General features: G+C 49.6%; 1 protein-coding gene across 1 annotated transcript; it reads right to left on the reverse strand.

Annotated features, from left to right (window-relative positions):
• Window positions 1-1975: 1975 nt before the first annotated feature.
• SURF6 (surfeit 6) lies at window positions 1976-9229 on the reverse strand. Its single transcript, XM_075905947.1, has 5 exons — window positions 9073-9229; window positions 7996-8293; window positions 7074-7322; window positions 3519-3604; window positions 1976-2752 (listed from the first exon to the last, which is right to left on the reverse strand). Exons 2-5 carry the CDS (start codon window positions 8087-8089, stop codon window positions 2075-2077), a joined length of 1107 nt encoding a protein of 368 aa, XP_075762062.1. The 5' UTR covers window positions 8090-8293; window positions 9073-9229; the 3' UTR covers window positions 1976-2074.
• Between the last annotated feature and the right edge of the window lie 1501 nt (window positions 9230-10730).

The raw sequence follows: 10730 nt of genomic DNA on the forward strand, positions 1-10730 counted from the left end.
TTTTTAATCTAGAAGCCTGCAAATGTGCAGCTCTCCATGTGCACAGATCATTTTGCAGACGCAGATACCAATTCTGTATCCACGTGGAGTTCTGTGCTTCAGGGCATTAGGAGTATCAATAGTATAGTAGAATGTCAGTGAGTTATGCCAGATATGCCATGTAAGATAGATGCACAAATGTCGTAAACTGACAAAAAAAAAATCACATTTATATGGCTGTATCCCCTTTGTATTTTGGGTCAAGGACACATATGCATCTCTGGATTACACAACCTGTGCTATGTTGCTGGTGGCACCCAAGTTTGGAAATATACATGATGGCACATGAGCTATTCAGCTGACCCATTGAGAGAAGGCAAGGGGTACTCCTTATAACTCAGTAAGGCATGTAAGGTCAGGCCTATGACAGAACTCTTGACAGCTTCCAGGCCACGTGCTGGGTGGGCAGCTTATGTCTGGGACAAAGGAAGTACAAGCTACTTGGCAAAAGGAATAGAAAAGGCAGCTGCATCATCTCCATCTTATCTTCTGTACTGCATCTTACCTCTGGAGTAACCTTTCTACAAATAGTGACAGAAATGTAGCCGTGTTAGTCTGGTGTAGCTGAAACAAAATACAGGACTATGTAGCACTTTAAAGACTAACAAGATGGTTTATTAGATGATGAGCAAGTGGGTCTGGCCCACGAAAGCTCATCATCCAATAAACCATCTTGTTAGTCTTTAAAGTGCTACATAGTCCGGTATTTTGTTCTTTCTACAAATGAAGCTCTGAACAAAGGACTGAATGACCCATCTAAGCAAAAGATGTGTTCCAGAGGGACTTCCAAGCCAACAAACTCACCACTACTGCTAGGAACCTGATAGACTTTGGAGTGTTTGCAGGTATTTGATTACTTCACAATGTAACATCTCTCCTCCTCTTCTTTTTCCGTATAATAAACCTTTAGTTTCAGATACAAAAGACTGGCTGGCAGCATGGGAGTTTGGGTAAGATCCAAACCTATACTAAGCTGGTAATATGTCTGACCCTTTGGGATGAGAACATTTTGTATATGGGATCAAGGTTTTTTTTAAAGTAACTTCTTACTGTACTGGACCTAGGTACGAGGCAGGCAAATATCGGTCTGTGGGCCAGATCCAGTTCAGTAGGGTCAGTCCCTGGTGGGCCCCCCTCTGTTTACCTGCACCTCTGCAGGTATCAGGCGATTGTGGCTCTCGTTGGACGCGGATCAGAGTTTGTGGCCAATGTGAGTGGCGGGAAGTGGCGCAGAACGGGACGTTGCTTCCCACTCCCGTGGGTCACGAACAGTGATCCATGACCAAGAGCTGCAATCACCTGATACCTGCGAAGATGCAGGTAAACACAGAGGTGAGGGCCCATCTGGGACTAACCCTAGCAGGCTGCACTTTTTTACTGCCCACCCTGACCTAGGAGCCAGAGAACTGGAATGCAATGAAGGGGTCTGTGGGATTTCTTCTGGGCTTCTCGATAACAAGTGTGAGAGAACAGAAACCCAGTTTATGACTGGTTGGGGAATCTAACGTCAGTGTTACCGACCTATGTTCCTGCCCTGACCTTGGCAATTGGCGTTTCCAGTGAGGGCTACTTTAGACACCCACCATCACAGGAATTTTAGATAAAAACATGCTACAGACTCATGATAATGAACTAGAGACGCTGCGGGATTCCTCCCCCAGGAATGAATAGTTGAGATCAGAGAGAAATGAGGACTAGTCAGCCGATACCTGGAATATAACACTCCATTCTCGGCACCATGAAGCTAGAAAAAGGAAGGGCCCCATCTTCCAAACTTAACAATAAGCAACTGACTAAACAGCCTGATTTTCAGAGGCACACGCATCCAACCCCTGCCCAATGCTCAGCACCCCTGGAAATCAGGCCACACATCTGTAGGTGCCTAAACCTGGACATGGGCAGTGAGAGGATAACGGCACCAGGTGTGGGTATCAGAGCTGGTTTGTAAAACAGTTTATTAATAGAAGCCACAACAAGCTCCGTAAGCACAGGCTGAGAGTCCATTTCCAGGCCACCAACACTGGTGGCCCTAGGCTCACTTCACGCCAGCCTTCTCCAAGTCCTCTGGCAGGATGCGGCCCTTCTTCCGGGCCCTGTCCTTCCTGTGCTCCACCTTGGCCAACTTCTTCTTCTGAATGTTCTTGCGCCGCTTGTCCTGCCGCTGCTGCATCTTCTCTACCACGTGCTCCGTCCGCCTCTCCCACTGCTTCTGGCGCTGGGCTTTGCGCTTCTCCTTGCGCTTCAGGGCCGCCTTCAGACGGTCCTCATCATCGCGGATCTTCACGCCTTCAGCCTTGTAAAGGACGTTGGTCCATTTCATCTTATTTTCCAGCTCCTGGGCTTTCTTCTGGTCCTTGTCTTTCAGCTCCTCCAGTTTGCTCTTCCTGGCTTCCAGCCTGCTCAGCAGTTGCTTGTAGTTCTTGCCCGTTAGAGGAGTGAGGTTGCCTTTCACTCTCTTCCTCTTCTCTTTTTTCCTCTCTGTCTGGCTCAGTTCCTCCTCCTCGCAGACTTTGACCCGGTTGAAGAGGATCCCATCCTTGCTCTCCTCCTTCACTTGCTGCGGCTCCACAGCTGTAGCTGCCTCCTGGGCTCCCTCCTTCTCCATTTTCTCCTTCATCTTCAGCTCCTTTCTTCGGCGCTTCTTTCTCTCCTTCTCATACTTCCGTCGGCGCCTCTTCTCCAGCACTGCTGGTGATAGCTCTTTAGCGCCCCCCTGTGGGAAAGGCCAGAAGACAAGAAAAGCTGTAATGGGATTGTGCAGAATTACAGCTGAGATAACCACAACTCCCTGGATTTACATTTCTCATGACAACTGTAAACATTGTCTCAGGATAGATGGTAAATCTATGGTTAGGAGTCTGACTTTCAGAGGTGCTGAGTACCCAGCACTCCAGTTCCAGTTGTGCATCCCAAATCCTGCCAGATCTCAGCCTTCTGGGAATCTCAGAACCTCCATCCTTCGTGCATACATGCATGAACTTCTCCCTTATTAGCCTGAGACAAGGGACATGTGGAGTCCACAAAGGTTGGGATTTCCTCAAAACTTGATTCTGGAGCTGTTTCTCCTCTCCTGAGAGTCCCACCAATGTGCACCTCCTGCACTTGGGTCCTGCCGTAAGGGCAGGGGATTGGACTTGATGATCTCTTGAGGTCCCTTCCAGTTCTAGAATTCTATGATTCAATGTTCTCCTCCAAGACTGGAGCGCATCAACCGGCTGTCTAGTTTCCCTTGTCACTCTAGGCCATATGCTACCTTCACCTCCTGCACAGAACCCTGAGTAACCTCAACAGGAGTGTTCCCCTGAGACAACCCCAAAAACATCATCTCCAAGGAGAATGAATTCCCTTCACGGGTCACTTTGCAAGCTCTGGATACTTCAGAGTGGCCACCCAGTCCGTATGTCTCTCAGCAACAAGCTGAAATGCAGGGGGAAGAAAGTGACCCACCAATCTATCCAACAAGTGGCTAACACCTTTACCTGACCAGAGACTTCTTGCATCTTCTCATGCAACTTCTGGCGCAAGAGATTCACAGCAGAAAACGAACCAGGATCGCTTTGTCCACCTGGTAAGGAGAGTGGGAGAATGAAGTACAGGCAGTCCCCGGGTTACATGGATCCGACTTACATCGGATCCCTACTTACAAACGGGGTGAGGCAACCCTGCACTAGCTGCTTCCCCCCAGCAGACGAGGGAGACGCGAAGCTAGCGCCCCTCCCCCAGCAGACCAGGGAGACGCGGAGCGGCTTTTCTCAGCAGACACCTTAGCTCGAGAATAAAGGACTGAGGGAAGTGAGGTGTGGGAGAATAAAACTGAGCTCTGGAGAAATGTTTGGCTAGAGTTTCCCCTACAATATGTACCAGTTCCGACTTACATACAAATTCAACTTAAGAACAAACCCACAGTCCCTATCTTGTACGTAACCTGGGGACTGCCTGTAATTCACTTTGAACAGGCCACTAGCCACACAGGAAAGATCTTTGACAGTTTCCAGAGGGACCCAAGAAGGAAATGCAAGACACTGTCCTCAGAAAGGAACATTTCTTTAGAATTCCCTCTCCGCCATCCCTCACACTACTCAAAGTGATTGAGCCCGGAAGAATATTTTAACACCATCTGGCAGCTGGTCAGTTTCTCTCTCATGCACTCAGTGCAGCTCTGAGCTATCACACTTGCAAATGCTACTGGGTCATGTCTAAATCCAGACAAAAGCCTTTTCACTGAAGACTACAAGAGGGGTGGGGGAAGAGAACATTATGAAGACTCTCCTTTCTATTTGTGTGAAATGTGCGTTTTCAAACGCAGGCCCACTTTACACTTAAACATTAGACTGACCTAGTCATGTTGCTCAGAGTTGTGAAAAAATTTTACACTAACCCTCATGGTAGATTGGGGGGAGGAACCATTTTTGGGTCAGGGCCACTGACCCCCAGAAAAACCAGTCAGGGCCGCGCACAAGTGAGATGCAAAGTGAGACGCCCCTGACTGAGAAGGAGAAAGACACTCCCCACATTCCCCTCACACACCAGAGCCTGGGGGGCAAGGCTAGTAGATTTTGTGTGCTCCAGCCCTGTGGGTGGTTGGCTGGAGGGAGGGAGGGAGCACCAGTGCGGGCTCCCCAATGCTAAGCCTCAGGGGCCGGATCCAGAAAAGCCAGGGCCTACATCTGGCCCTGAGGTTCCCCACCCTTGCTGTAGATGCAGCTATGTCAACAGAAGGATTCTTCCATCCACCTAGCTCCCACCTCTCGGAGAGGTGGATTAACTACATCACCTACGCTACAGCTTGACAGTGGTAGCACCATAGCTGTGCAGCTGTAGAGCAGACATACTCTCACTCCTCAATACACGTGGGCAGCCTGTCAAACTGTGCAAGGGACTGGAAGCAGGTGGGGCAGATTCTAGGGTGCCTGTAAACGAGTCATAGTCCCAGGCAGTGGAAATAAAGAACAAAACCACCCACAGCAATCAAACTAAAGTGGGTTTAATTTTCAGCCTCTCTCCTTTACCATGTGTGTGAAAATCACTTTTTCAGGGGATCAGCAATCCAGTCCCAGCAGAGCAGGCAGGCGACTGGCAGAGGTGTCAGTCATGCCAGCATCTCTAGTTGACAAAGTGTTCCACAATAGGAAGAGTCTGAAAAGCGACAGTTTAGGGATTTGCAGAACCCCCTTCCTAACCACAGTGTGAATCTGGGTGTCAACGGTGCACACACAATCTTTGTGTCTAGAAGATGTCTAATGAGTAAAATGTTATATTTTCCTGAAGGATTTCTAAAGGTTTTGTACCATGGAAAGGCATCAATTATACTGTACATGCTACAAAGGATTGTGGAAAAGGAAAATTTAGGCTAATGATTTGCTCCATGAGGAAAGAAACTTCATGGTTTGGGGTTAAGATTTTTCCCGGAAGAGTGGTTCCCAACCTTTTTTATGCTGCAGACTGGCAGACACATTCACAAATGCTTGGCAGACCGGTAACATTTTGTTTGCATATTTATTATGCAAATAATGAATATGCAAATTAAATGTTGCTAGTCTGCCCAGCCCCTTGCTCCCTGGTGCCTAGCACCCTGACCCCCACTCCTACACCCCATGCCTTTTGACCTCCGACCCCTACAGTGCATGCCAACCAACACCCTCTTATCCTGTGACCCCACCATGCCCTCACCCATTACTCCACCACATCCCCCCAGAGCAAGACTGCCCTCTCTAGGGAGCATGGCCGTTACTGCCATGTAGACAGGAAGAGCAGCCCTTCTCCTTCGCACCCCCTCCCTCCCTAGTGCACCTTGCATTCCTATGGATGGAGGGAGGAGCATGGAGACCCGGCTGGCTGCCATTATTGGGGGTGGGGGGGAGAGCAAAAGCAGCTGCATGGGGGGGGAGGGAGAGGGGGAAGCGCGGAGCCATGGGGAGGCACCTTTAGTTGCTCTGCCGCTGCAGGTAAAAGCGGCTGCACGGGCAGAGGGAGCAGCCGTTGGCAGCATTTGCCTCTCTCCTTCATGCCTCCTCCCTCCCCAAGCATGGAGTGGGGAGGAGGGAGGGAGGCATCTCCTGCTCCGTATCCTACTGCCACCATGGCTGCCGGAGCTGAGCAGCCAGGAATAGCCGGCTTGAGCTCTGACAGTTGCTGCGGCCCGGCAGCAGACCACGGACTGGAGGCTGGGAGCCGTTGTTCCAGAAGATCCCCAAAGAACTCAAAATGACAAAGGTGGGATTATTTCAAATAATTATTTCGAAATAATAGGCTTGGTAGTATGGACACTCAGCTCATTTCCAAATAAGGGGAGTTACTTCGAAATAACTCCCTAACGTAGACCAGGGCTAAGATCAGAAGCATGGTTCCAGGGAATCTAGTCATTCCACACTAAAGGTTTAGTCCAGTAAATCGTCCTGATGTACAACACACGAACCACGTTTCATTTCTCCCAAATGGGACGATGAAAAATGAGTTAATTGGTTTCCATTTTATCTAGAGTCCTACAAACTTTCGGATACTCTGGCAAGTTGTTGCAGGGCTTGCTGCCTGAGTGTTTATTAGTTGAAGATGACTTGTTTGCACTGTAATTTAGATTTTCAGAAATTCATGGAAACATGTGTTACGATTTACAAAAAGCTCCTGCAAAATTAGATTAGATCCAGCGGTGAAACTAACTTAAAATTTCTTACAGGTACTGTCTTATTGCAACCTTGATCCCTGCCAAGTAACTCCCCTTACTTTCCTGCCGGACCACATCCACTTACTTTTACCTTTGATTAGATCTGACTTAACAGAGTCCATTCCCCCCACCCCATGCAGTTAGACAGCTTTCCTTTGCACCTCTCTAGGAAACATATCCAGCTTCAACAATACAACTTGCTTATTGTGAACCTCACACCCAGTTTGCAGTCTGATCTTAGCAAAGATCAATACTCATGCTTGGAGACTGAACAGTCTTCCTAGTCCCAGTTTGCTAGCATAGGGAAGGAAAGAAGTCAAGGCTCAATTCAGACAGAGTTAGCCCCGTGAACTCACCACGCAGGCCCTCTCACCTGAACTTCCTTTCTCACTTTTCCTCATTGCTGTTTTAGCTGGAGTGGATCTGTTCCCACTGGGTGCTGTTTGTTCGGCTGGAGTAGATGAGTTAAGATTAGAAGCTGTCTGCTGAGCAGATTTGCTGGTATTGGGGACTGCCTGCTTAGCTGGAGGGACATTTGCCTTCTCAGCTTGCTTTCTGGGTTTCTTTCTCTTCTTTTTCTTCGGCTGGCTGCTTGCATCCCCAGCCAGAGCTCGCTTGGAAGCTGAAAGGCACAGGAAAGGTTTACAAAGTCACAGGACAGCTCTTTCTTCACTGTCGTCCTCGCCAAACAAATACTTTAGGGGCCCATTCAACATGCTGCATTTTAATGTTAAATGTATTTTAATGCTAACATAAGCCCCTCTTCAGTTATGGGATTTAGGTGTTGTTGAAAATGACAGATGTTAGAGCAGAGTTTCCTGTAAATAGTCGTTCAGGAGAGAGTCAAATGCCACCCAACTGATTTGCAGAGCACCCATAGCTACTTTTTTTCTTTCTTTTGGTAGTGTGCATCTGCTAGAATGCGCACTACCAATATAATTATTCCACACATGGATGGAAAAGATTAGAGGGAACATTGGTTAGAAGAACCCAGCTACAGCCTAGCTATGGCCAATGTTGTCCCCAGTCCAGCAACTACTTAAACCAATGTATAATTTAATGATACGCCGCTATCAAGGGGGCTAATTAGGTAATATTAACACACATTTAAATATTTGCAGGATCAGGGCCCACATGACAGCATGGTTTGACTTTTACCTACCAAGTCATACAGACCAGACCAAATGGCGTGCTAACCCTACCAAGCAAACCATGCCACAAACCAGGGTTCCTAGAGCTCAGAAATTAGCATTAAAAAAAGGAGTCTCATTGCTTAGAACAAATAGAAATAATACCGAGTTTTCTTTTCCATGGCTCCTGGACCTGCTGCACACAAATCTTCTGAGCTAAACTCTGTAGGTATGAGTCTTTGATGGCCAGACTAGCCATGCCCACTCAAGGTCACTTGGTGGCAACACCACTAAACTACAGACTGAAAATCTACAGTCACACCCCAGAAGAGAGGCTCAATTCAAGAAACGACGTGCTCCGCACACAAGTGTTCCTCCTTGGGAGCGGGGTTGCCTCGCTTAGCGTCCGAGCGGATCACCAGCACTCCGGGTCTTCAGAGGGCTGCACCATCCATCTTCTTACCTGGATATGGAAATAAAAGCTGGTTCATGAGCGCGTAGCAAAGGGCTTCATTGAATGCCAAAAAGAGAACGGTAACAAGTAGCAAGTTTACAACTGCATGGGGGGCAATGGAGGAAACAGCTGCACAGAAAAGAGGGGGCAATGGGGAGGAAGGTGCACAAGAGGGGGCACAGGGGACAGGTAGTGAGGAGGGAGGAGCCATAGAGGCGACACATGGGGTAACAGGAAGGAAGGTGCAGCGGGGGGCGCAGGGGACTGGTGTGTTACAGCAGGGAGGGCACCGCACTAGAGAAGCGCAGGGAGTAACAGGGAAGACGGTACAATGGGGCACAGGGGATGGGTTTAATCTGGAAGGGGCAATAGGGGGCACAGGGAGGGGGGCTAGAGGGCAAGGGGGTCCCCTGGGGGGAGGAGCAATGGGGAAATAGGGGGTGGGTTACAGGGGGAGAGGCAATAGGGGGGCATAGGGAGGGGGGCTAGAGGGCAAGGGGGTCCCGTGGGGGGGAGGAGCAATGGGGAAATAGGGGGTGGGGCAATAGGGGGGCACAGGGTGGGGGGGCTAGAGGGCAAGGGGGTCCCGTGGGGGGGAGGGGCAATGGGGAAATAGGGGGTGAGTTACAGGGGGAGGGGCAATAGGGGGGCACAGGGTGGGGGGGCTAGAGGGCAAGGGGGTCCCGTGGGGGGGAGGGGCAATGGAGACATGGGAGGGTTACAGGGGGGAGGGGCAATAGGGGGGGAGGGGCATAGGAAGAAGGCCCAGCCCGGCCCCCCCAGCTCACCCCCGGCCGCTGTCTCAGCCACGCTCCGCCAGCCGGGGCCCCGCATGGCCAGGCAGGCAGCACTAGCCGAACGCAGAACCAGCCTCGCTCCCCATTGGCCGAGGCAGCGAAGGGCGGGGCCCGAGGAGGAAATGCTGCGCGCGCCTCGCTGGCTGCCCTGGAGCACGCGCCCGTTCGCCCTGGCGCCACGTCGTGGGCTGCAGGCAGCCGCTGCAGAGCGGGAGCGCACATGGGGTGCCCCAGCTGCACCCTCCCTCCCGCGTGCACTCTTCCTCCCCCTCCCCCTCCACAATGAGGCTGCATTTGCATATCCCCAGGAATTCTCCCTCCCGGTGCAGCTACCTGCACATTAAAAAGCTTTGCTGCCAATCTCCCTGCTGCTGCCCCAGACTGTGCGTGTGGGGCTTGGGGGAAGGCCGGCTTTGTGCCTACGGGCTCCTTCCAGGGATCTCAGAGCGGGGTTATGCTTAGATCCCTCAGAGGCATCTCTGCCACCTTGTCTACAAGCTGAAACTAGCTGGCATAGCTATTCCAGAGGAGCGCCTCGTGCAGACTGCAATACCGAACAAAATCACTCTTATCCCACAATTATTACTCGGCGTTGACAGGGGAGTAATTATTCCTAGAATAAAGTAATGTTCGTTCCAGGATTATGTCCACACCGGGGCTATTGCTTGTTTATTTCTGAGGCTCTCAAAAGTTTGCATGGCCCATTCAGCTACCACAATCCTGCTACTTCCAGGAGGAAAAAGCCAACACTGAAGTTTATTACACAAAAAAGCAGTTAGAAGTCCTAATATTGTTGGGGTATCCAATAGATGCAGCTATATCTGCTTCCTATTAAAAAATGTGTCCCAATTTTTTAGATTTGCCTGTTGGTCATCCTACAGTTAGGCCAGGCAGTGAACTCAAACAATACAAGGAATTTTAGGAAGGCGTGATGTAATTATGCAAGCGTAAGGCCCAAACAATCTTGTCCCTAATCTTGTTTAAACTGCCCTGGGAGTTATTTACTCTAAAATACTGGAGAGTCTCATGAAACCATGTGACTTCAGTAACCTGGACTTTTAGAAAAAAACACCATGGCTATGTCTGCACTTGCGGCTTCTTGCGCGAGAAATATGCAAATGAGGCTAAGTGTGGAATAATCGCCGAGCCTCATTTGTATATATAATGAGCCACCATTTTTGCAGAAGAGGCTCTTGCGCCAGAAGAAGCTGTCTACACTTTCCCTTCTTGCTTAAGAAAAACCCTCTTGCGCAATGCCGCTATGCTGATTATTTTCAGGAATAAGGGCATTGTGCAAGAGGGTTTTTCTTGCACAAGAAGGGGCAGAGTGCAAGAGCCTCTTCCGCAAAAATTGTGGCTCATTAGATATGCAAATGAGGCACAGCAATATTCCACACAGCCTCATTTGCATATTTCTCACGCAAGAAACCGTCAGTGTAGACATAGTCCATGTATTGTGAAACTGTAACCCAAGCACCTGCTGGGTGTGGTGCATTGTTCCAGCTGGGGGCACTGAGACCACTGACAGAACAATGAATCTGCTCTACAGCCTTAGCTAGCAGCCAGCTGGCTATTAGCTCATGAGGTCCCTGATTCAGTCTGTCAGTGTTACAGAATCTCTGCTAAAAATGCTTTGTAGCAAATCAGTA

Source organism: Pelodiscus sinensis, chromosome 22, assembly GCF_049634645.1.
Source record: "Pelodiscus sinensis isolate JC-2024 chromosome 22, ASM4963464v1, whole genome shotgun sequence".
Lineage (NCBI taxonomy): Eukaryota > Metazoa > Chordata > Testudines > Trionychidae > Pelodiscus > Pelodiscus sinensis.

What these genes read in the sequence shown, in the direction of transcription:
- SURF6 (XM_075905947.1), bottom strand. Translation starts at nt 8,089, where the DNA reads ATGGCTAGTCTGGCCATCAAAGACTCATACCTACAGAGTTTAGCTCAG. An exon ending in GCCATGGAAAAGAAAACTCG is followed by an intron (nt 7,323 to 7,995) that starts GTATTATTTCTA and finishes TGTGCCTTTCAG; the next exon opens with CTTCCAAGCGAGCTCTGGCT. An exon ending in AAGTGAGAAAGGAAGTTCAG is followed by an intron (nt 3,605 to 7,073) that starts GTGAGAGGGCCT and finishes TCTCCTTACCAG; the next exon opens with GTGGACAAAGCGATCCTGGT.